Raw genomic sequence first — 26,581 nt, forward strand, 5'->3', positions numbered from 1 at the left:
TGCAATGATGTACTATCGGGTACAAAACATTTAAAGGCTGTTAGTCAGTCTACTGGTGGTTGCCCAGTCACTGAGCACTACTCGCACATGTTAAAAATTATAAAAATTGTTTTTTTTATTTTTTTTCAAACACTGCACTGTGATATATAATATTTTTGGTTATATGGGTTTTGTTAGTTAAAATTTAATGCCAAGAAGTGTAGAGTGATGCACTTGGAGTGCGGAAACCCAAAAGAAAGATACCGGATAGGAGGGGAGAGATTACTAAGCTCGACTCAGGAGAGAGACCTTGGGGTGTTGGTGTCGGAGGATCTGAAGGTGAAGAAACAATGCGACAAGGTGACGGCCGTGGCCAGAAGGATACTAGGCTGCGTAAAAAGGGGCATAACCAGCAGAAGAAAGGAGGTGTTGATGCCCCTCTACAAGTCGCTGGTGAGGCCCCACTTGGAGTATTGTGTTCAGATTTTGAGGCCGTATCTTGCTAAAGATGTAAAGAGACTGGAAGCAGTGCAAAGAAAAGCTACGAAAATGGTATGGGATTTGCGTTGCAAACCGTACGAGAGACTTGCTGACCTAAACATGTATACCTTGGAGGAAAGGAGACACAGAAGTGATATGATACAGACGTTCAAATATTTGAAAAGTATTAATCCACAAACGAACCTTTTCCGGAGACGGGAAGGCAGTAGAACTAGAGGACATGAATTGAGGTTGAAGGGAGGCAGTCTCAGGACTAATGTCAGGAAGTAGTTTTTCACGGAGAGGGTGGTGGATATGTGGAATGCCCTCCCGCGGGAGGTGGTGGAGATGAAAACGGTAATGGAATTCAAACATGCATGGGATAAACATAAAGGAATCCTGATTAGAAGGAATGGCTTTTATTTTTGTTACATTTGTACCCCGTGCTATCCCACTCATGGCAGGCTCAATGCGGCTTACATGGGGCAATGGAGGGTTAAGTGACTTGCCCAGAGTCACAAGGAGCTGCCTATGCTAGGAATCGAACTCAGTTCCTCAGTACCAAAGTCCACCACCCTAACCACTAGGCCACTCCTCCACTCATGGAATCTTAGTGGAGATTGGGTGGTGATGCCAGTAATTGGAAACGGGCAGACTTCTACGGTCTACACCCTGATCGTGACTGAATAGATAGGGATGGGCTGCAGTGTAAATTTTATGGGGCTTTGATGTTAGCTTCAGAACTTAGTACAAGAAGAGTACTGGGCAGACTTCTATGGTCTGTGCCCTGAGAAAGGCAAGGACAAATCAAACTCGGGTATACATATAAAGTATCACATACCATGTAAAATGAGTTTATCTTGTTGGGCAGACTGAATGGACCGTACAGGTCTTTATCTGTCGTCATTTACTATGTTATTAGGTTACATTCCTTTCCTAATAATACCTAACATTCTATTTGCTTTCATAGCCGCCACAGCACACTGAGCAGAAGATTTCAATGTATCATCAACAATGACGCCAAGATCCCTTTCTTGGTGATTCCTAACGTGGAACCTTGCATTATGTAGCTATAGTTTGGGTTCCTCTTTCCCACATGCATCACTTTGCACTTGCTCACATTAAACGTCATCTGCCATGTATAAGGTCCTCTTGTAATTTTTCACAATCCTCTCGCGATTTAACCACTTTGAATAACTTTGTGTTGTCAGCAAATTTAATTACCTCACTAGTTACTCCCCTCTCTAGATCATTTATGAATATGTTAAAAAGCAGCGGTCCCAGCACAGACCCCTGAGGAACCCCACTATCTACCCTTCTCCACTGAGAATACTGACCATTTAACTTGTATATACATATGTCCATTAAATAGATTTAAAAAGTATATATCTTAAAGCCACTCAGGTCACCAGTACTCTTCTTATGTTTTTGAGCTAGGTCTTTTGTTGTTACTACAGTAAACACAAAAAAAGGGAAAACAAAGCTTCCACAGCAGTCAATGCATCTTGGGTCAGATTTGTCTACACACCTTGCATTTTCAATATTGGAGATTAAACCTTTATATGTTTTAGAAGCATTGGACTTCTTGTTTTTTATTGGTTTGGTTATCCTGGAACTTCTCCTTTTGGAGTATTCCACCCTCCTTTTTTTCGTGTTACTATAGTAAACTCACTAACTAGCAGGGAATGTATGTAACATAGTAGGTGATGGCAGAAAAAGACCTGTACAGTCCATCCAGTCAGCCCGACTAGATAAACTCATATGCGCTACTTTATATGTATACCTGACCTTGATTTGTATTTACCATTTTCTGGGCACAGACCGTAGAAGTCTACCCAGTACTAGCCCCATCTCTCAACCACTAGCCATGCCTCCCAACCACCGGCGCTGCCACCCAATCTCCGCTAAGCTTCTGAGTCTGTGAATAAAGTGGTACCTTATACATCAGTATCCTGTTTCCCTGAAGTCATTGGTCCACTTCCCACTTTCTTTAATCTATCCAGTTCACAGTAGTCACAATTCCTGTGAGGTGACAGTTTCCAAGATTCAGTAGCCCAAATTCAACAAACGTACTTGTCCCTTATTTCATAGAATATGGGCATTTTCCAAAGTATTTTTTTAAATTATGGTGCTATTGAACAATTTATATGTTATTCTTTATTTTAATGTACATATGATTATTATTATTACTTACTCGTTTCAATACTAATATTGTCTCTAAGGATCAAGAGAGGGAAAAGTAGATTGTAGATTTAGATTTTATATTTATCTATCTACATACACACACACACACACACACACACACACACACACACACACACACATATATATATATATATATATATATATATACAGTGGGGGAAATAAGTATTTGATCCCTTGCTGATTTTGTAAGTTTGCCCACTGACAAAGACATGAGCAGCCCATAATTGAAGGGTAGGTTATTGGTAACAGTGAGAGATAGCACATCACAAATTAAATCCGGAAAATCACATTGTGGAAAGTATATGAATTTATTTGCATTCTGCAGAGGGAAATAAGTATTTAATCCCTCTGGCAAACAAGACCTAATACTTGGTGGCAAAACCCTTGTTGGCAAGCACAGCGGTCAGACGTCTTCTGTAGTTGATGATGAGGTTTGCACACATGTCAGGAGGAATTTTGGTCCACTCCTCTTTGCAGATCATCTCTAAATCATTAAGAGTTCTGGGCTGTCGCTTGGCAACTCGCAGCTTCAGCTCCCTCCATAAGTTTTCAATGGGATTAAGGTCTGGTGACTGGCTAGGCCACTCCATGACCCTAATGTGCTTCTTCCTGAGCCACTCCTTTGTTGCCTTGGCTGTATGTTTTGGGTCATTGTCGTGCTGGAAGACCCAGCCACGACCCATTTTTAAGGCCCTGGTGGAGGGAAGGAGGTTGTCACTCAGAATTGTACGGTACATGGCCCCATCCATTCTCCCATTGATGCGGTGAAGTAGTCCTGTGCCCTTAGCAGAGAAACACCCCCAAAACATAACATTTCCACCTCCATGCTTGACAGTGGGGACGGTGTTCTTTGGGTCATAGGCAGCATTTCTCTTCCTCCAAACACGGCGAGTTGAGTTCATGCCAAAGAGCTCAATTTTTGTCTCATCTGACCACAGCACCTTCTCCCAATCACTCTCGGCATCATCCAGGTGTTCACTGGCAAACTTCAGACGGGCCGTCACATGTGCCTTCCGGAGCAGGGGGACCTTGCGGGCACTGCAGGATTGCAATCCGTTATGTCGTAATGTGTTACCAATGGTTTTCGTGGTGACAGTGGTCCCAGCTGCCTTGAGATCATTGACAAGTTCCCCCCTTTAGTTGTAGGCTGATTTCTAACCTTCCTCATGATCAAGGATACCCCACGAGGTGAGATTTTGCGTGGAGCCCCAGATCTTTGTCGATTGACAGTCATTTTGTACTTCTTCCATTTTCTTACTATGGCACCAACAGTTGTCTCCTTCTCGCCCAGCGTCTTACTGATGGTTTTGTAGCCCATTCCAGCCTTGTGCAGGTGTATGATCTTGTCCCTGACATCCTTAGACAGCTCCTTGCTCTTGGCCATTTTGTAGAGGTTAGAGTCTGACTGATTCACTGAGTCTGTGGACAGATGTCTTTCATACAGGTGACCATTGCCGACAGCTGTCTGTCATGCAGGTAACGAGTTGATTTGGAGCATCTACCTGGTCTGTAGGGGCCAGATCTCTTACTGGTTGGTGGGGGATCAAATACTTATTTCCCTCTGCAGAATGCAAATAAATTCATATACTTTCCACAATGTGATTTTCCGGATTTAATTTGTGATGTGCTATCTCTCACTGTTACCAATAACCTACCCTTCAATTATGGGCTGCTCATGTCTTTGTCAGTGGGCAAACTTACAAAATCAGCAAGGGATCAAATACTTATTTCCCCCACTGTATATATATATATATATACACACACACATAGATAGATAGATATCTTAATGCATTTTATTGTAACCTGCTCGGAATGGAAGGATAGAGCAGGGTATATATATTTTAAATAAATAAATAAGGGCCATGTTTACTAAGCTATGCTGTAGGCGTGCTAATTTTTTAGCATGGGTTAAGAAGTTAGCGTGCCTACTGTGAGCTGGGTCTCCCTTCCACAGGGTGGCCAGAGCTAATCCTGCTTAGCTTGGCTGACTGTTTCCCCAGTATGAGCTCCAAACCACCTCCTCACTGCACTGCTTATCCTGGTTTAACCGCTCCTCAGCTTACCTGCGCCCAGGATCAGCTCACGACTGGGACACACAAAACTTCAGCAGTCTTATAGTTCTTGAAAACCACAGGTCTTTATTTTCTCAGCACCTTTTAATACAGTCTTAATCTTCAAGCAGTTTCCTCATCAACAATGCAAGAGTCAGTTCAGTTTTTCCACATTCAGCTTATTAACACAGTCCAATCTTAACTCAGAACATCACAAACAGCAAATCTTTCTCTTGCTCCCAATTGTAGCCTCCCCTCATCAGCACTATCTTCTACCCTTAGATAGTTTATGGGTTAGCTTCTTCCACCAGTGGCTTCCCCACTGGATTATTTTCTCCTCTCCAAGTATACACAGCTTGGGCCACACTCCCGCCACCAGAGCCTTTACCTTTCCTGAGGAAGTTTGAGCAAGCCTTCCAACCTCCATGCACTCCTCCTCTTTCTCTTCTCCTCCTTCCTCTATATCCCATTTCATCTCCTCCTCCACCTGGGTTCCCCCAGCTGCTGCTCATTCCCTGGATCAGAACCCATTTCCCAATCATTCACCCCTCCCTCCAGTTCCTGAGAGTCCTGCTGATGCCCCAGTGGTTTCTGGGACTGGTAGTTTCTCTCCCTAACTAGTGTTTTCACTGGGGCTTTAACCACTAGAGGGCGAACCTTTTGTCTAGAAGGGATTAGTGAAGAAGAATCATTACATTTCAAAGGAAAACCTCTTCCCCGTCCCGGTCTCAGCATGACTGGAACTGGACTCCTTTCAGAGTCCTCACACTACGTAGCACGGCTTAGTAAACAGGGCCCTAAATAAATGTAAGGGACCCTTCTACAAAGGCGCATAAAGTTCTACACGCATCCAGCATGCGCCATATCATCATTACCACCCAGCTACCACATGCCCCAGGTGGCAATTCTGAATTTGGCATGTGTTGCAAACATGTGGTAGAAAATATTTTCTATTTTCTACTGTGTGGCGCTTACCTGGCAGTAAACAGCAGTGTGTGTTTGCTGCATGCCTACTGCCCAGGTAGCGCATGACACATGACCTTACCACTAAGTCAGTGGGTGTTGGTAAGGTCTCAGGCCAAAAATGGATGCACGCTGGCTTTTATTTTACTGCACATTCATTTTCCGGCCCTTTTAAAAAAAGGCGGCAAAATCTGGCCTGGTGCGCACCCAAAAGACTCGCTCACACTGCTGCAGGCCACTTTGTCCTATGGCTTAGTAAAAGGGCCCCACAGTAAATAAGTAAATAAATAAATTTATTTATTTATTTTTATTTTTGTTACATTTGTACCCCATTTATTTAAAATATATGTAGCCTGCTCTATCCTTCCATTCTAGGCAGTTTGCAGAGTTCGAAACATGTAATCGGGAAGACCTAAATATAAAGAATTATTGTAATCTAAAAGGGGAGATACTAATGCTTGCACAATACAGTTCAAAAATTGCATTCTGAAAGCAAACTTTTGAGGTGTCTAATCAGTTTTAATTTAAAAAAAGTATTTTGAATGGTACTCTTTTGTGACTTAAGAGATAGAAAAGAATCAAACATGATGTCTAAATATTTGCTTTCTGGAACAATCGGAATCTCAATGTCATCAACTCAAAGAACCGAGGGAATATTGATAGAATCAGACTTATTAGATAAGAACAAAATTTTGGGCCCTGTTTACTAAGTTGCGTTAGCATTTTTAACGCTCCTACAATTAGTTTGCGCTAACTGTGTAGGCGTCTATAGGGATATTGGAGGCGCGTGCACAGTTAACATGCGTACACGGTTAATGAGCATTAATATTTTAACGCGCCTATAACGTGGCTTAGTAAACAGGGCCCTTTGTGTTTTAGCAGGTTTTAGTTCGAATCTATTTGCAATCATCCAACATTTTACAATCTTCAAACATATAACAAGATGCTGTAAAGCATCTTCAAACATCAGCATATAATATAGACTGTAAACTTAGACAAGTTAAGATGCGACAGATGGAGGTCATATATAGGTTAAATAAAACTGCAGATAGGATTGATTAGATCTTTGATGGGCACGGAAATAATGATTAGACAGGAAAAATTTAAACCAATCCTACATATTTTAAATATTTATTTATTTATTTATTTGAAATATGTCTAGCCTGCTCTATTTTTCCATTCTATGCAGGTTACAATAAAATGCGGCAATGGTCACACACTAATGGGAAAATTAGCACGTGGCCATTATTATAGAAATAGGAAAATCATCCATTTCCCGTCAGAACTTTAAAGTGGTCTTAGCGAGCAGAAAAGACCTGCGCTGAGGACAGCGCAGGCCACTTTTTAGCACTGCTTAATAATGAGCCTCAAAATGATGAATGGAAATAAAATAACATCAAAAATGACAAAACATACCAAAAATTATGACAAAAGGGTCTGAGCAAATAAAGCCTAAAGTATTTTCCTGAACTATTGTAATGGAAGATGTAAAGGATTGCTTTTCAACCCTGCTTTGATCAATAATGAACTCTGAAATCTTCTGTCTTTAACCGAAAGTAACTTTCCTTGTAAATATAAAAACAAGTTGGAAGATAAGAATTAATTTGGTATGCAAAGGGGAGGATGGTTCTTGTTTTCGAAAGTTCAGCCTGGCCACCTGGACTTGGAAAACATGTGACTATGTTCCCACAGTATGGCTTGTTTACCTAAACAGAGAAGCATTCTGTAATTTTCCTTAGCTCTGAACATGAGCTCTGAGCCTAATAAAAAGGAGAGTTTCTTTCAGTGAAATCGGGGGCTCATCTGTGAGTGGACACGCTGCGCAGAGGATCTGTTCCTGGTCCAAGAAGCTCCTAGCTCTCGCTGTGAACCGGGCCCCCCCAGCTGATGTTAAGAGCCTGGATGATGTAAAGACCAGTGATGATTGTATGTATAGTGTATTATTGCTTCCTTCCTGGTCTAAGAACTCTTAGCATTGCTTAGATGTAGAGACCAGTGATGTAACGATTGTTTATATAGCTAATCATTGTGTTTATATAGCTAATCATTGTATATACCTTAATCATTGTAGAATTTAGCACCTCTAATAAAGGTTTCATTTATCTAATACGAATCCAAAAGAATCCACAGTAATTATTGAGTAGCCTGTGTCAGAGAGACAGGCTGTAAATCCATAGCAGTACAACTATGTAATTGAATTAATACCATTCAAAAGGCAATGTTCCATAACTAAGCACCTTCAATATAAAGAATTGCAAAGCAGTAAACATCTAAACTAATTTGTCTAAATTAAGGTACACGAAGTAGCAGTTTATCAACAGAGCACAAACGGCGAGTTGGACAGTAAATTCTAAGACATGTAGCAATAGCAAGTGGAGCTTCATTATTCAGCACTTTGTGTATTAAACTTAGTACTTTCCCTTACCAGTCTTTCTTTAAGATTCTTTGTTTGGTTCATAAGTTCTATCACACTTATTACCCTTCTTTTCTTTCCTCTCTGGTCATTCCTTACACTCCCACAAGATATTTACACTCGCTTGACACTAAGATACTCTTCCTTTTTCTTGTTCTCACACTTTGGAATGACTTACCTCCTTTTCTAGTCATTCTGAATCCTCTCTTAAGAAATTAAAGATTTTACTAAAAGCATGTCATTTCTGTTGCTTTTGGCACAGACTTTCAGTGATGATTTATTTCTTGACCAGGGTTTCCATTATGATGTTTTTTTCTTTTTATTTTGTTTAAATTATTTTATCTTATTTTTTTAGCCTTTGTAAATCACCCTGACCTATTTGTTCAGATAGAGAGGTATATCAAATTTTAATAAACGTAAACATAAACATACTTTAACACATCATTCCCACTGCAGCTCCTTGTGACTCTGGGCAAGTCACCTAACCCTCCATTGCCCCTGGCACAAAATAAGTACCTGAATATATGTAAACCGCTTTGAATGTAGTTGCAAAAACCTCAGAAAGGCGGTATATCAAGTCCCATTTCCCTTTATTGCATTATCTATTCTTGCTTGTTCAACGTCTCATCCTTCTCCAATGGCTGAAAGATGACCCACCTAATGGGAGCCAATGGTTGAATTTAGTATATGCTTTCATGATCTTGGAGCGTCACAAGGCAGGATGGGATCACGCTGGATGTTGAAGAAACTTTCCCAAAGTATCTGGGAACCATTCTGGACTGTTACACCACATAGAATGCGGAGTTGGATGTCAAATTGTTGATTATTTCTTTACGCTCATTCCGTACTTTTGGTCTTCTAGGCCTGGATAAGGTCTAGATTTAACTTGTATTGGGTTGGGAGAAATGAGGGAGAGGTTTACTGTAAAATCATTTATCTGTTGGTTTCGTTGAGCTGATCTTTAATAAAGAGGATACTTAAAAAAATGAACACATCATTCTATAAATAACCAGTGACGATCTTTGAATACAGGAGATCCCACAATCAAACGAGCAGTTGTCGTCTGCACAGTTTGCAGAGCTTGAAACATGTAATTGGAAAGACCTAAATATAAAGAATTACAGTAATCTAGAACGGGAGATACAAATGCTTGCAATATAGTTCAAAAATTGCACTCTGAAAGCAAACTTTTGAGGTGTCTAATCAGTTTTAATTTTAAAAAAGTCTTCTTAATGGTACTCTTTTGTGACTTAAGAGATAGAAAAGAATCAGCCATGATGCCTAAATATTTACATTCTGGAACAATGGGAATCTCAATGTCATCAACTAGAGCAATCAAAGGAATATTGCTAGAATCAGACTTGTTAGATAAGAACAAAATTTGTGTTTTAGTAAGATTTAGTTTGTACTCATCAAACTTTTTACCATCTTCAAACACATAACAAGATGCTGTAAAGCAACATCAAACATTAGCATATAATCTAGGCTGTGAACCTAGACAAGTTAAGATGCAACAGATTGAGGTTATATAAAGGGTAAATAAAACTTCAGAAAGGATTGGTTGGTTCTTTGATAACTTTTGAGGTGTCTAATCAGTTTTAATTAAAAAAAAAGTCTTCTGAATGGTACTGTTTTGTGACTTAGAAAAGAATCAACCATCATGCCTAAATATTTGCATTCTGGAACAATGGGAATTTCAATGTCATCAGCTCAAACAACTGAGGGAATATTGATAGAATCAGACTTGTTAGGTAAGAACCAAATCTGTGTTTTTGCAAGATTTAGTTTGAATCTATTTGCACTCATCCAACTTTTTACCATCTTCAAACATATAACAAGATGCAGTAAAGCAAATTTCAAATATCAGCATATATTCTACACTGTGAACCTAGACAAGTTAAGACACAACAGATGGAGGTCATATACAGGTTAAATAAAACTGCAGATAGGATTGATTGGTTCTTTGATGGACACGAAAATAACAATTAGGAAAGATTTAAACCAGACCCCCACTTAACTGGATGGGCTGAAGATAGGACCTAAAGTGGTGAACTGGATTAGGAACTGGTTGACGGACAGACGCCAGAGGGTGGTGGTGAATGGAGTTAGCTCGGAGGAGGGAAAGGTGAGTAGTGGAGTGCCTCAAGGATCGGTGCTGGGGCCGATTCTGTTCAATATGTTTGTGAGTGACCTTGCCGAAGGGTTAGAAGGTAAAGTTTGCCTATTTGCGGATGATACTAAGATCTGTAACAGAGTGGACACCCCGGAGGGAGTGGAAAACATGAAAAAGGATTTGAAGAAGCTAGAACAATGGTCTAAGGTCTGGCAATTAAAATTCAATGCGAAGAAATGCAAAGTGATGCACTTAGGGAATAGAAATCCACGGGAGACGAATGTGTTAGGTGGCGAGAGTCTGATAGGTTCAGACGGGGAGAGGGACCTTGGGGTGATAGTATCTGAGGATTTGAAGGTGACGAAACAGTGTGACAAGGCGGTGGCTGTATCTAGAAGGTTGTTGGGCTGTATAGAGAGAGGTGTGACCAGCAGAAGAAAGGGGGTGTTGATGCCTCTGTATAAGTCGTTGGTGAGGCCCCATCTAGAGTATTGTGTTCAGTTTTGGAGGCCGTATCTTGCTAAGGATGTAAAAAGAATCGAAGCAGTGCAAAGAAAAGCTACGAGAATGGTATGGGATTTGCGTAACAAGACGTATGAGGAGAGACTTGCTGACCTGAACATGCAGTGCTTTTTTTGTGCCGGTACGCAATGGTACGGCGTACCGGCACCTTTTTTTTTGCTCCCCCCGCCCCGTGAGTCCATGTCCCGCACGCAGTGCCAGCCCCCATTTCCGGCCGCTGCTGCTTCTCCTGTTGAGCAGCAGCGGCCGCTACTCGCTACACAAAGAAAAAGATTTTTTTAAAAATTGAAACCTGGCTGAAACGCGGCACCCCGGCACTGTAGACAGCCATTAGCCATTGGCTGTTGCCCCGCAGCCACTCCTCCTCTTGCCTCTACGTCACTGCGCTCCTCCGGGGTCTTCCTTCAGGGGCAGTGACGTAGAGGCAAGAGGAGGAGCGGTTGCGGGGCAACAGCCAATGCCTAATGGCTGTCTACAGTGCCGGGGTGCCGCGTTTCAGCCAGGTTTCAAATTTTTTTCAATCTTCTTTTTCTTTGTGTAGCGGCCGCTGCTGCTGCTCAACAACAGGAGAAGCAGCAGCGGCCGGAAATAGGGGCTGGTGCCGCGTGCGTCGCGTCTTTGCGCCGTTCGCGCCAAACTTGGCAGGGAGAGGGAATCCAACAGAGGGAAGGATTGGGGAGAGAGAGAAAGAGGGAAACCAACAGAGGGAAGGATTTGGGAAAGAGAGGGAAAACAACAGAGGGAAGGATTGGGGAGAGAGAGAAAGAGGGAAAACAACAGAGGGAAGGATTGGGGGGAGAGAGAGAAAGAGGGAAACCAACAGAGGGAAGGATTGGGGAGAGAGAGAAAGAGGGAAAACAACAGAGGGAAGGATTGGGGAGAGAGAGGGAAAACAACAGAGGGAAGGATTGGGGAGAGAGAGGGAAAACAATAGAGGGAAGGATTGGGGAGAGAGAGAAAGAGGGAAAACAACAGAGGGAAGAATTGGGGAGAGAGAGAAAGAGGGAAACCAACAGAGGGAAGGATTTGGGAGAGAGAGGGAAACCAACAGAGGGAAGGATTGGGGGAGAGAGAGAAAGAGGGAAACCAACAGAGGGAAGGATTGGGGAGAGAGGGAAACCAACAGAGGGAAGGATTGGAGAAAGAGGGAAAACAACAGAGGGAAGGATTGGGGAGAGAGAGGAAAACAACAGAGGGAAGGATTGGGGAGAGAGAGAAAGAGGGAAAACAACAGAGGGAAGGATTTGGGAGAGAGAGGGAAAACAACAGAGGGAAGGATTGGGGAGAGAGAGGGAAAACAACAGAGGGAAGGATTGGGGAGAGAGAGAAAGAGGGAAAACAACAGAGGGAAGGATTTGGGAGAGAGAGGGAAAACAACAGAGGGAAGGATTGGGGAGAGAGAGAAAGAGGGAAAACAACACAGGGAAGGATTGGTGAAAGAGAGAAAGAGGGAAACCAACAGAGGGAAGGATTGGGGGGAGAGAGAGAAAGAGGGAAACCAACAGAGGGAAGGATTGGGGAGAGAGAGAAAGAGGGAAAACAACAGAGGGAAGGATTGGGGAGAGAGAGAAAGAGGGAAAACAACAGAGGGAAGGATTGGGGAGAGAGAGGGAAAACAACAGAGGGAAGGATTGGGGAGAGAGAGGGAAAACAATAGAGGAAAGGATTGGGGAGAGAGAGGGAAAACAATAGAGGGAAGGATTGGGGAGAGAGAGAAAGAGGGAAAACAACAGAGGGAAGGATTGGGGAGAGAGAGAAAGAGGGAAAACAACAGAGGGAAGGATTGGGGAGAGAGAGGGAAAACAATAGAGGAAAGGATTGGGGAGAGAGAGGGAAAACAATAGAGGGAAGGATTGGGGAGAGAGAGAAAGAGGGAAAACAACAGAGGGAAGGATTGGGGGAGAGAGAGAAAGAGGGAAACCAACAGAGGGAAGGATTGGGGAGAGAGGGAAACCAACAGAGGGAAGGATTGGGGGAGAGAGAGAAAGAGGGAAAACAACAGAGGGAAGGATTGGGGAGAGAGAGGGAAAACAACAGAGGGAAGGATTGGGGAGAGAGAGAAAGAGGGAAAACAACAGGGAAGGATTGGGGAGAGAGAGGGAAAAACAGATGGAAGGATGGGGAGAGAGAGGGAAAAACAGATGGAAGGATTGGGGAGAGAGGGGAAAACAGATGGAAGGATGGGGATAGAGAGAGAGGGAAAACAGGGAAGGATTGGGGAGAGAGAGAAAGGGAAAACAACAGAGGGAAGGATTGGGGAGAGAGGGGAAAACAGATGGAAGGATGGGGAGAGAGAGGGAAAAACAGATGGAAGGATTGGGGAGAGAGGGAAAAACAGATGGAAGGATTGGGGAAAGAGAGAGGGAAAACAGATGGAAGGATGGGGAGAGAGAGGGGGAAAACAGATGGAAGGATGGGGAGAGAGAGAGGGAAGATGCTGGATGGAAGAATGCAGAAAGAAATAGGGGAGACACTGGAAGGATGGGGAGAGAAAGCAGAGCTGCTGGATGGAAAAGGGGAATAGAGAAAGACTGGAGAATAAGAGGAAGGGGAATGGGGAGAACAAGGGTGAGGAAAAGATGAAAAGCCACAGGTAGATGAAGGACATTAAAGAATGGATAGTAAGAATGAATTAAATCTGGACAGAGAGAGAGCCTGAAAAATATTGAAGAAAGCAAAGAAAAAGGAGACAAAAATGACAAATGGCACAGAAGAGTTAAGCGAAAAGAAAAGAAAGCAGAATCACAGACTGGGACCAATATGGAAAGAAAAACAGTCACCAGACAACAAAGGTAGAAAAAAATCATTTTATTTTCATTTTAGTGTTTGTAATTATGTCCAATTTGAGAATTTACATTGGCTGTCTTATTTTGCACTGGGTATACTGGAGCTGTAAGAGCTTACAGAGATTATTTATAATGAAAAAAATCACGTTATTTTTTTCTCCTATAGTACTATAATATTTTCAATGATGTCTGTTTATATGCGCCATGGCTGGTATAGGGGGTGTGGTTAATGTGGGTGTGGCTATCATAGGGGTGGAGCCATATGTGGTGACCCCGCCCATAATGAGTACCGGCACCTTTTTTTCTACAAAAAAAGCACTGTGAACATGTATACCCTGGAGGAAAGGAGAAACAGGGGTGATATGATACAGACGTTCAAATATTTGAAAGGTATTAATCCGCAAACGAACCTTTTCCGGAGATACGAAGGCGGTAGAACGCGAGGACATGAAATGAGATTGAAGGGGGGCAGACTCAAGAAAAATGTCAGGAAGTATTTCTTCACGGAGAGAGTGGTGGATGCTTGGAATGCCCTCCCGCGGGAGGTGGTGGAGAGGAAAACGGTAACGGAATTCAAACATGCGTGGGATAAACATAAAGGAATCCTGTTCAGAAGGAAAGGATCCTCAGGAGCTTAACCGAGATTGGATAGCAGAGCCGGCAGTGGGAGGCAGGGCTGGAGGTTGGGAGGCGGGGATAGTGCGGGGCAGACTTATACGGTCTGTGCCAGAGCCAGTGGTGGGAGGCGGGACTGGAGGTTGGGAGGCAGGGATAGCGCTGGGCAGACTTATACGGTCTGTGCCAGAGCCGGTGGTGGAGGGCAGGGATAGTGCTTGGCAGACTTATACGGTCTATGCCAGAGCCGGTGGTTGGGAGGCGGGGCTAGTGCTGGGCAGACTTATACGGTCTGTGCCCTGAAGAGCACAGGTACAAATCAAAGTAGGTATACACAAAAGTAGCACACATGAGTTGTCTTGTTGGGCAGACTGGATGGACCGTGCAGGTCTTTTTCTGCCGTCATCTACTATGTTACTATGTTACTATGTTACTTAACCTTGAATCCCTAATGTTTTCATTATGGCTGAGTAAGATGAAAGATGTTTGTAAAAATTGTTTTTCAGCAAATTAAATTACAAATTATATGCGTGAACAGCCTACAAGAATTCCTTCCATGAGACCCTGAAAGATACTGTGACCATTAATGTCACCATTGGTCTGTGATAAGATACCACAAATCAGAATACAAAATGATGAACTGCTTTTCCATAAATGTCACACAATGTCACAAAAAATATAGTGCTACATTTTATAATGTCACGGTGCACCCACAAGATGTAGTCCACTATCAGGCTTATTTTCGAAAGTGATCGCCGGCCATTTCCAGAAATAAATCAGGAGATGGCCGGCGATCTTGGAAAAGCGGCGAAATCGGTATAATTGAAAGCTGCTTTTTTGACAGCATCGCCGCTTTCCCATCACCTCGCCGGCGAAAGTTCAAAGGGGCGTGTCGGCGGTGAAGCGAAGGCGTGGCATGGGCAGGCATGGGCGTGGCTACCAGATGGCCGGCTTTCGTCGATAATGGAAAACAAAAAAGCAGCGTTAAGCAGTATTTCGCCGGGTTTACTTGGTCCTTTTATTTTCACGACCAAGCCTCAAAAAAGTGCCCCAACTCACCAGATGACCACTGCAGAGAATGGGGGATGACCTCCCTATACTCCCCCAGTGGTCACCAACCCCCTCCCATACTAAAAAAATAAAACTAAAAACCTTTTTTGCCAGCCTGTATGCCAGCCTCAAATGCCGTACCCACCTCCATGACAGCAGAATGTGTTGTATCCTCTGACAGCCTTTCCCTGGTTGGATGTGGCTCTCGTGTGAGTGTGACAACTTTTCTGTTACTTGCACTGCAGAGTCACATCAGCAATGCATTGTGGAGGGTGGAGGGTAGTGGGCTCTACTCCCATGGTGCTTTTCCCCCTGCTAACTAACGTGGAGGCATATTTTCAAAGCACTTTGGGAGGCTAAGTTCCATAGGTTTCTATGGAACTTTGGGAGGCTAAGTGCTTTGAAAATGAGCCCCTATAGTAACATAGTAGATGACGGCAGAAAAAGACCTGCATGGTCCATCCAGTCTGCCCAACAAGATAAACTCATATGTGTATACCTTACCTTGATTTGTACCTTCCTTTTTCAGGGCACAGACCGTACAAGTCTGCCCAGCAGTATTTCCCGCCTCCCAACCACCAGTCCCGCCTCCCATCACCGGCTCTGGCACAGACCGTATAAGTCTGCCCTCCACTATCCTCGCCTCCCAACCACCAACCTCTCTTCCCCCACCTGCTCCGCCACCCAATTTTGGCGAAGCTTCTAACTGGGTCAGAGTGTGCCCTGGTTTGTTTCCGGTAGTCCATGAGGTAGTGGTCATTTTTGTAAGCCAGTTTTAGATTCCTTTCATGTGTTACCCATGTTAGAGAACTTAGTTATTACCTTGAATGTGGCTGAAAGAGGGCATTGTACACCACTCTGCCAGCTCTGACCTACTGCTAATCTCAGTACCAGGGAGACTCTTTGCCAGTGGGGCACAACCTCTGATCTGCAGTTAACTGTGAGTAAACGTGCTTATTCAAATAAAGGACTTTTTCAAAGAGATTAGTCTTCAGGTGTCAACTGGTGTGCCAAGGTTATACAGCAGCAACAAGTCTTAGAGGCCTGCATGCATGCAGGTCCCTGGAGCACTTTTAGTGGGTACCGTAGTGCACTTAAGGCAGGCGGACCCAGGCCCATCCCCCCTACCTGTAACACTTGTGCTGGTAATGGGAGCCCTCCAAATCCCACTGTACCCACATGTACCCACATGTAGTTGCCCCCTATCTGCACTCTTCTCCTCCACCTTAACTCCAGACTCCATTCCTTTTATCTTGCTGCACCATATGCCTGGAATAGACTTCCTGAGACAGTATGTCAAGCTCTATCTCTGGCCGTCTTCAAATCTAAGCTAAAAGCCCACCTTTTTGATGCTGCTTTTAACTCTTTAACACTTATTCATTTGTTCAGAACCTTTATTTTATCATCCTTACTTTAATATTCCCCTATCTCTTGTTTGTCCTAATTAGATTGTAAGCTTTGTCGGGCAGGGACTGTCGCTTCATGTCCAAGTGTACAGCACTGCGTATGTCTAGTAGCGCTATAGAAATGATAAGTAGTAGTAAAGTCTATTATTGCTAATAGTGCTCATTATTGCTTGTTAAGTGCTGTTAAAAATGCTGATTGGTTTGTTAAGCCAATTAAGTTACACACATTGTTATGGAATATGCTTAGATTTTTGCATGTAACTCTAGGTGCGATATATAGAATCCGTCAGTATATATTCAACTTTTTTCATTCAGCTTGTTTTTACCTAATTTTCAGTCTGGACACTGTTAACTAATGTTTTTGTTCTAAGCCTTAATGTATCTGTTTTGTTCATAGTTACTCCCATTTTCTGTTTCACACACGGTTTGGCGTTATATATTCAGCACCATTTTGCCTTTTTCACTCAGTAAAAGTTAGGTCACTTTTGGTTTGTTTTCACCTAAGTTTCAGTTTGTATGTCATTTTTTCTGTTACAAGTTTATGATCCACACCTCAGTGCATTTGTTTTGTTCTCAGTCATCTTAATTTTTGTTTTAGACGCACTTTGTGCAGCCAGAGATATTGCTTTAAACCGCCAATTGCAAAAACGCAATTAGTACGGACAGTGTTATTTCTTTGTTTATCTTGTACTGCCAATTGCAAAGGTATATACTAAGTTATATTCTAGTGTTTCATCAAATTATTACTGATTGTTCTGTTCCTGTTAAAGTGATTCAATTTTCAAAGTTATCATCCATTTAATCTTTGTATGTTCAGTTCAGCTACTTTTTACCTATGCTTTCAAGAGGTCTTATCCTTCTTTCATTTTTATCATTGCACACTATTTTATTCATTATTTTATCATTGTTATTATTATCATATTTATGGTATCCATTTTGGTATTTTTATTTATATGATTAATATGCATGTTTTTATTCATATGCCATTATGTATTCTCTAGAGGAACAAGGCGATGGCCAACCATATCATCAGAGGCCTAGCTGCTGAATTAAAATAGGCTCCATATTGAGCTAACTGCAGCCTTCAAAGGGGATCTAAGCCCCTCATCCAGACTAGCTATAAGACCGGAGAGAAAAATCTCCTTTCAGTCCACCTGAGGTGCCATTTATCCCCATCACAACCCTGAAGGGACTCTGTAAATGAAGCAGAAAAATTCTGCAATTCCAAGGGGAGCTATATCTTATAACCAGTGCCCTCATTTATTTATTTTTATTACATTTGTACCCTGCTCTTTCCCACTCATGGCAGGCTCAATGTGGCAGGCAATGGAGGGTTAAGTGACTTGCCCAGAGTCACAAGGAGCTGCCTGTGCCTGAAGTGGGAATTGAACTCAGTTCTTCAGTTCCCCAGGACCAAAGTCCACCACCCTACCCACTAGGCCACTCCTCCTCTATGTTTATTTTCAAGTGTTTGGTCATCTTAATTCCAAACGTTTGAGTTACAATGGGATATCAAATGTCCTCAAGTCTATCTGATTCTGTACCGTGTAATCCCAATGTGCCGGATGAAGGGGGCACAGGTCTGGAAAGCTAGTACTGAGTTAGTCCAATAAAAAGGCATTGCATACAGCTTGTTTTCTGAACTTTATGAGATTTGGATTTAAGTTGCGCCTTTTCAGCAGTAGCATAGCCAGAAGTGAACTTCTAGAAGGATCCAGCGGTGGACTGGGTGGGCCCATGTATTTGCTTTCCAGAATTCCCCCCCCCCCCCCCCCACACACATTTATATTAAAAATTGATACCTTGATTGGCAGGAATCCCAAGCTCCACCAGCTGAAGACCTTCACTTGAAGCTCCCGGTCCATCTGACCACTGGTAAAATTGACAGTGCACTTCCAGCTGTCAACACCTGCACCCCCTCATGCATACTCAGATCATGCACATAAACTGAGCATCTGTGAGAGTGAGGGTGCCAGTGTTTGTGGCCAGGAGCGCACCATCAACTTCACTGGTGTTCAGAAAGCCCAGGGTGCTCCAGTGGGGGTCCTCAGCTGGCGGTGCCTAGGGACACTGCCAACTCCACCAAGGATGTGTGCCACTGCTGGGTGGATCTGAACCCAAATTGCATGGGGCCCTGCCCACTAAGGCCCACCCATAGCTATGTCACCACTTTTCAGTAGTAATTCAAGGTTTGTTACATTCAGGTTCTTCCCTGGCCAGCTAACAAACTACGAGGTCAATATTCAACGCCATTGACCCGGGCAGAAGAGATTCCTGTTTGATTCAATCATACTGGGCAGTGCAACAGCCAATATTCAGTGGCACTTAACTGGATGGTGCTGCTGAATATCCGCTCTGACTGCTGTGGCATTCTCTAGTTAGAGTTGAGCTGGTCCAGGAGTGGAGTCGGCATGCAGCTGGAAATCAGTGGCGGCCCTACCATTAGGCCAATTTAGACAGGAGCCTCAGGCAGCACTCTCTATGGAGCGGCATCTCCCCCTTCCCTCCTCGACCCTCTTCCCCACATTTACCTTCTTTTTCTCTTTTCCAAAAGGCAGCAGTGGCAGCAATTCCCATAGGCTGCCCTGCTGCCGGCACCAGCCTCTTCTCCCTACTGTGGCCCACCTCTTCACGTAACTTCCTGTTTCTTCAGAGACAGGATGCATTAGAACGAAGAGGCTGGTGCCGGCAGCCGGGCAGCAAATGGGAATCGCTGCCATTGTCACCTTTTGGAAAAGAAAAAAAAAGAAGGTAAATGCAGGGAAGAGGGCTAAGGGAAGGGGGAAGATGCCAGACCATGGCAAGGTGGGGCAAAGGCAAGGCAGCAGCTTGCCTTGGGCCGCCCCTGCAGAAAGTTATGCCACCCCAATCTGTGTGGTCCAACTTGCTCAGTTAGCTATGCATGCACCAGCACTGAATGTCACTGGTGCCCGCATACCTAACCAGGTGCTTGACCGCATAAAAAAGCAGTTCTAACTATGCCCAGTTTGCTATGCTGGTACAATACTAATGTCAACTGTGACCTGATAGTTTTTGTGCATAGCCACAGACCTAGACCAGTGGTTCCTAGACTTGATCTTGGAGGCATCCAGCCAATTAGGTTTTCAGGATATCCACAATGAATATTCACGAGAGAGATTTGCATGCAGTGCTTGCATGTAAATCTCTGTCATGAATATTCACTGTGGATATCATGAAAACCTGACTGGCTGGAGTGCCTCCAGGACCAGGTTTGGGAACCACTGATCTAGATATTCAGTGCCAGTGGAAGATATTGCTCAGCACTGATTATCCAGATCTAATTTAGCCAGTGGCAGTCAGTTTTTACAGAAATGTTAATGGTTGAATATTGAGCAGTAGGTTTGTACCTGAGGTAATAGAGAGTTAAGAGGCCCTTTTACAAAGGCATGCTGAAAAATGGCCTGCGGTAGTGTAGACGCGTGTTTTGGGTGCATGCAGAATCATTTTCAGCGCACCTGTAAAAAATGCCTTTATTTTTGCCAAAAATAGACGTGCTGCAAAATGAAAATTGCTGTGCGTCCATTTTGGGTCTGAGACCTTACCACCAGCGGTAAGGTCTCATGTGGTAACTGGGCGGTAATAGTCTATGCGCGTAAAATACCGATTACTGCCCGCATGCCAGAAAATAAAAATATTTTCTGCTGCGCGTAGCAGATTTGCATCAAAAATGAAATTACCGCAAGGGCCATGCGGTAGCTGGGCGGTAACTGAAAACTGATGCGCATTGGACACACGTGGAGGGGCATAACTGAACGAAAACGTCTATCTCCATGGGCGTTTATCTCCGAGAACGGGTCCGTGAAGGGGCGTACCGAACCGTATTTTCGAAAAAAATAGACGTCCATGTTTTATTCGACAATTTGTGAGCTGGGCGTTTTTGTTTTTCAGTGATAATGGAAAATGAAAGCGCCCAGCTCAAAAACGAATAAATCCAAGGCATTTGTTCGTGGGAGGGGCCAGGATTCGTAGTGCACTTGTCCCCCTCACATGCCAGGACACCAACCGAGCACCCTAGGGGGCACTTTTACAAAAACAAAAAAAAAGGTAAAAGAGCTCCCAGGTGCATAGCACCCATCCCTTGTGTGTTGAGCCCCCCAAATCCCCCTCAAAACCCACTGCCCACAAGTCTACACCATTACTATAGCCCTAAGGGGTGAAGGGGGGCACCTACATGTGGGTACAGTGGGTTTGGGGGGGTTGGACGACTAAGCATTAAGCAGCACAATTGTAACAGGTGGGGGGGGGGATGGGCCTGGGTCCACCTGCCTGAAGTCCACTGCACCCCCTAACAACTGCTCCAGGGACCTGCATACTGCTGCCAGGGAGGTGGGTATGACATTTGAGGGTGAAAATAAAAAGTTGTGAAACATCATTTTTTGTGGTGGGAGGGGGTTAGTGACAACTGGGGGAGTCAGGGGAGGTCATCCCCGATTCCTTCTGGTGGTAATCTGGTCATTTAGGGCACTTTTTGGGGCCTTATTCGTGAAAAAACAGGGTCCAGGAAAAGTGCCCTAAATTCTAGCTAAAAACGCATACTTTTTTTCCATTATCGGCGAAAGGCGCCCATCTCTCCTCGGCCGATAACCACGCCCCAGTTCCACCTTCGCCACGCCTCCGACACGCCCCCTTCAACTTTGTACGCTTCCGCGATGGAGTGCAGTTGAAAACGTCCAAAATCGGCTTTCCGTTATACCGATTTATTCGTTTTTGTGAGATAAACGTCTATCTCCCGATTTGGGTCGATATCTAGGCGTTTTTCTCTTTCAATTATAAGGTGGAAAGGCTCCTATGCAGCTTAGTAATAGGGCCCCTAAGTGACTTGCCCAAGATCACGAAGTGCATCAATAAAATTTGAACCCTTGCGTCCCCAATTTACAGCTCACTGCATTATTGATTAGGCTAGTCCTCCACTTCATGTATTCAAATTGTCTAACAAAACAACCACAATACTTTGCTTACAATCAAATGGTAATTTAAAAAAAACTGCAAATTCTTCATTGCTATGGTCTTTTGTTACAGTAATCCATCTACCAACTTACTTGGGTCAACATAAGCCCAGTTGGGCTGTTGAGGTGCAGTTGATGGTGGTGGAGGATATACCCCCGCTTTAGCCTCTATCCCTGAGGTGGCCTCCTCATAGGTAGGTGGTGCAGATGGGATGCATTTCGTTTCCTCACTGGTTCCATTTCCCTTTAGTCCTTCTGGGTTCTGAGGTTTATTACTGACAGAAACCTGTAATATGTCATACATTAAAGTGAAAACAAATATGTACAATTCCATAAAAGTCACAAATAGTGCAATGCTGGGTTTGCAGATACATCATAGTTGATTGCTATAGGTTTGTTCCGGCTGATGACAGAAGCTACTGTTCTGCTTGTGAAATCATCCTATATAATAATTCTCACCTCCAACAGGATGTGCTTGGGACCCTGCCTGCCAGAAGTGGTCTGCTAGGCAGGCACGCACTGACCTCAGTGACATCAGTGACAGACAATTTGGCAAAGCAAAACAATCTGAGTGCTGGCCATTAGGACACAGGGTTGATAGGAGAGTTTTAAAAGACTGAAGGAACTGAAAGTGTTAAATTGGGGGAGGGGGGGATTTCTGAACGACTGAAAGACATGAACATTTGGGAAAGGAAAACAATCTGAATGCTGGCCATTAGGACACAGGGTAGATAGGAGAGTTTTAAAAGACTGAAGGAAACAAAAGTGTTAAACTGGAGAAGGGGGGGGGGGGGAGTTGTGAACAACTGAAAGACATGCAAATTTGGGACAGGAAAACAATCTCAATGCTGGCCATTAGCACACAGAGTACATAGCAGAGTTTTAAAAGACTGAAGGAACCGAAAGTGTTGGGGGGGGGGGGGGGGCAAGTTCTGAATGAATGAATGAAAGAAATGAAAATTTACGAGAGGAACACAATCTGAATGCCAGGCATTTGGACACAGGGTAGATAGGACACTTTAAAAAAAAAATGAAGGACGTGAAACTGTTACATCTTGGGGGAGGGGTGAGGAGGAAAGTGGTGGGGTATCCGGATACTGGGCGTTAGGGCCACGGGGTACATAGACATTTGAAAGCCTTAAGGAACCCAAAGTGTGGGAAGGAGGAGGAAAAGGAGGGGGGGAACGGGGTGAGGGGCATTAGGAACAGGGGAGGGGGCCCTGCTTCACACTCTCATTCTCACACACACACTGTCACACAGACAGTCTCACTCTGTCACACACCCGCACATTCACTGGCTCTCTCTCTCTCAAACATACACACTCCCAGGAAAACCTTGCTAGCGCCCGTTTCATTCGTTCCAGAAACGGGCCTTTTTTACTAGTTGCAACAATAATGCTGAAGTCCTACATCTAATGCCATACATTCATAATCAGATTTCTATTTCAGATTTGATTACTCGTCTTTCAAATATTTGAGTATAAGGCAAGTTACAATCAAATTCTTTAGATAGGACTTACAATCTAAGGCTTCATTTATTTATGTGCATTAACTTAAGTGCAGGCAAAGTAAATAAGCCACATTGAGAATCATGAGGCTTGTGTTAATTCATTTGTATTAAATTGCCATTATTTATTTATTTATTTATAGTAACATGGTTTATAGAAACGATTCAGCCTTAAAATCCTAATTGCTTATAAATCTATACCGTTCATACAACACCTCAAACACAATTCTTAGTCAAATATCTAACAACTTTTCCCGGGTCTCTCCGTCCCTGTCTGTCCATGTGTTCTCCTGAAATGATTAGATTCCTGAAAAGGCCAATGAAGAGAAATAAGTTTTGAGATCCTTTTTAAAGTGATTTAAGCATACCTCAGACCAAAGATATTGAGGGAGAGAATTCCACAAAGCTGGAGCTACGTAGAAGAAAGCTGATTCCCTTGTTGAGTCTAGTCTGGCTCTTGTTAAAGGAGGAATCATCAGTCGGTTCTGAGTTAGTGATCGTAATGTTCTTATTGGGCTATAAGAAATACATATGCTAGATACTGAGGGTGCCTTAAATAGAGCACCAGCTATGCCAAGGCTAGAATCTTATATTTCCTACAATATGTGCAAGGCAGCTAGTAAACCTTCTTCTACCATGGTGTCTCAAGATCAAATTGTCAAACTCCAGTAATATGCCTAAATAACCATATTTTTAATGGATTGTAGGCGATTGATAGTATATTTCAGTAAACCACTGAATAACTATAATCCAGCCTACTAAGAAGTAAAGCAAGCACTAGTTTATGTAGTGACAATCTAGCAACAAGCAACCAAATTGATCTTACGAAATGTAATGCTCCACAACAGTTCCAAATGATTAATAAACATGTGGATCCAAAGGTCAGATGTGAATCTAATTTACAAATTAATAAATGAGGCCCTAAGTTTTGTACCTGAGGGAATGAAGGGTTAACCTGCTCACTATATAGCAGGGTGCCTAAAATTAGGAGTCATTTGTGCACACGTTATAGAATTCTAGTAATAGGCACATATAATGCACAATTACATGCATAAGTGTGAGCTGTGTGCTCAGTGGTATTCTAGACTGTGAACATGCAACTGCTTTGGTGCATAAATGTGAGGGGCATACAAGTGGGTAGAGCATGGGTGGGACATAAATGTGTCTCCTACTTACATGCACAACTTACATGCACACATAAGTGCCACCCTTAGGCTTACCCATTGACATCTGCTATTGGCATAAGTGGAATGCAAAGTGAAAAATGCCCAGATAATAAATCACAAACAGAAAAGAGTAGGGATGGACAATGTTCCTCCACACATAGAAAGAAATTTATTGTAAAGACACCACTTATATAGAGCCCTAACATGGGAATGTGTTTCAGTGGTAGGGAGCCACCTGCCTCAGGGGTCACACAGTCTATATGATGTTCTCAGAAGGTTCAAATTCAGCTCACTCTGCTCGATGCATCTGAGCACGGCAATACTGAGTGAGCTAAGACCTTTCTTTCTCTGTGCACCATTACTCAATTTAAGTTCTGATAACATCGTACAGATTGTGTGACCTCTCAAGCAGGCGGCTCCCTACCACTGAAACACAGTCCCATGTTGGGTCTCTACATATGTGGTGCCTTTACAATAAATTGTCTTCTACATGTGGAAGAACATTCCCACCCCTACTCTTTTCTGTTTATGGCTTAAATGGATGCACCTAAATGTACGCTCACCAATGCTAACTTATGCTAGTATTCTAGAATGGAATATGGGAACTCACATGCCATTCTAGAATTAGGACTCAGCATGTGGCATCGAGGCACCTAAACTGTGACACCAAGTTATAGAACTTGTGACACCAAGTTATAGAACAAACATCAGAAGCACTGTCAGTAGGAGAAGTGAGATTTGAACTCTGGCTTCCTCCCTGTGTAGAACCTGGGTTTCATCCCTGCATTTGGTCTTCAATTCCCTAAGCTGGATGAGGATACTGCAAACCCAGTGCTCACCACTCCTGGAGGGAAGGAATCTCAGATATCACTGAACGGTAACACCTAGTGGTCAGACCTATTGTCCACAGAAGTTGAATTCTAGCAGAACCATGGTCTGTGGCTTCTGATCATAGACAGTCACTCAGGCTGATGTGGCTGGAGGATATAATAATAGGTGAACATCCCCAACTAGTTGTAAATAAAGGTTCATGGTGCCATAGACAGGGCTATAAGAAGGTAGGGCAAGAAGAACAGCTGTCAGGGCACAAAGCCTTGAGGGGGGACGGGTCCCACACTAAGACCTGCCCAAAGCAAAGCAGTGTTTTGCTCCATGTGCTGCAGCCTCCATACAAAAAGGTGAAGGACAAGAGCAACAGGAACTAGATGGAGCAGAACAGAAGTGCAGAACCATTCACCCATTCAAAACTGGGAGGAGAGTGGGCAGATCAGGGATCCCCTCCCCCAACAGAAGAACAACTGGATTTCATTGGTAAAATTAGCTCCCCACTCCACAGGATGGGTTACATGGGCAGGGCAAGGACTAGGGGGTGGTGAATGGGGCTGCTGCCCTGGATGTCATGAGGCAAGAGGCATCAGACAATAATACTCTTTCCCATAACTCCTTCCTCCCCTTCCCTTTTTCCTTCCCTTGTTCTCCACCCTCCCAGGCTGAAAGGGCCACCACAGGTGACCCGCAATCAAACCCCTCCCACCATGCATCCCTAAAGGCTAGCAGTAGGAGATACGTTTAATCTAACATCATCTCCAGTTCTCCTGGGGCTAAATCCTGCGATAAGAGTGAGAAGATATGGTCTCAAAGCAGCAGGAGATATCATCAGATTAAACTTATCTTTTGCACCAGCATGGTGGGAGGGGGTTCAAGTGTGGGTAATCCTATGGAGGCCTGTTCATCCTGGGATGGGAGGGTGGAGAACTGAGGAAAGGAGGACCTATACAAAAGAGCTTGAGAAGAGCAAGCCAGGGGAAGAAGGGGGAGAATAGCATTTGGAGGGAGGAAGGTGTGAGAAGGAAGAAAGGGAATCAGGAAGGAAGAGTCTCTTTAGAGGGAGGAAGTGAGCATTGGTTAACATGCTCAGGAGGGATAGGTTAAAAGTGGTAAAGTGTGTCTGGAAGGAGAGAGCAGGAACAGTAAAGAATATTCAGAGACAGGGAGATACAGAAGGTTAAATAATATCTGGAATGAGGAAGGGAACAAGTGCAAAGGGTGAAAGAGTGCATTAAATGATTATTTAATACTGGAAAAACAATTAGAGATGATACTAATTAAAGTACTTAATACTGTAAATAATTCTGTTTATAGATATAATTTATAATTTTGTTAAAAAATATGTTATACTGCCTTATCTGGCTTAAGGGTCTAGATAGTTTACAGACTAAAACTTATCAGGAAAATAAGTACAGTCTTTTGATAGGACAGAATTTAAACCCATGTACATAATACCATCCATACCATAAGAACAAATTCTAAATTGAAAACAAAATAACAAAAAGAGAAAAATATATAGTAAAATAAAAA

General features: G+C 43.4%; 1 protein-coding gene across 1 annotated transcript in view; it reads right to left on the reverse strand.

The window, feature by feature from the left end:
- The window catches only part of FAIM2 (Fas apoptotic inhibitory molecule 2), a 147,091-nt gene that overhangs the window by 111,127 nt on the left and 9,383 nt on the right, over nt 1-26,581 (reverse strand). Inside the window, exon 2 of the mRNA XM_030195455.1 lies at nt 21,644-21,836. Coding sequence (XP_030051315.1) covers nt 21,644-21,836 — 193 coding nt within the window. The remainder of the gene's footprint in view (nt 1-21,643; nt 21,837-26,581) is intronic.

Source organism: Microcaecilia unicolor, chromosome 3 (assembly GCF_901765095.1).
Source record: "Microcaecilia unicolor chromosome 3, aMicUni1.1, whole genome shotgun sequence".
NCBI classification, from domain to species: domain Eukaryota; kingdom Metazoa; phylum Chordata; class Amphibia; order Gymnophiona; family Siphonopidae; genus Microcaecilia; species Microcaecilia unicolor.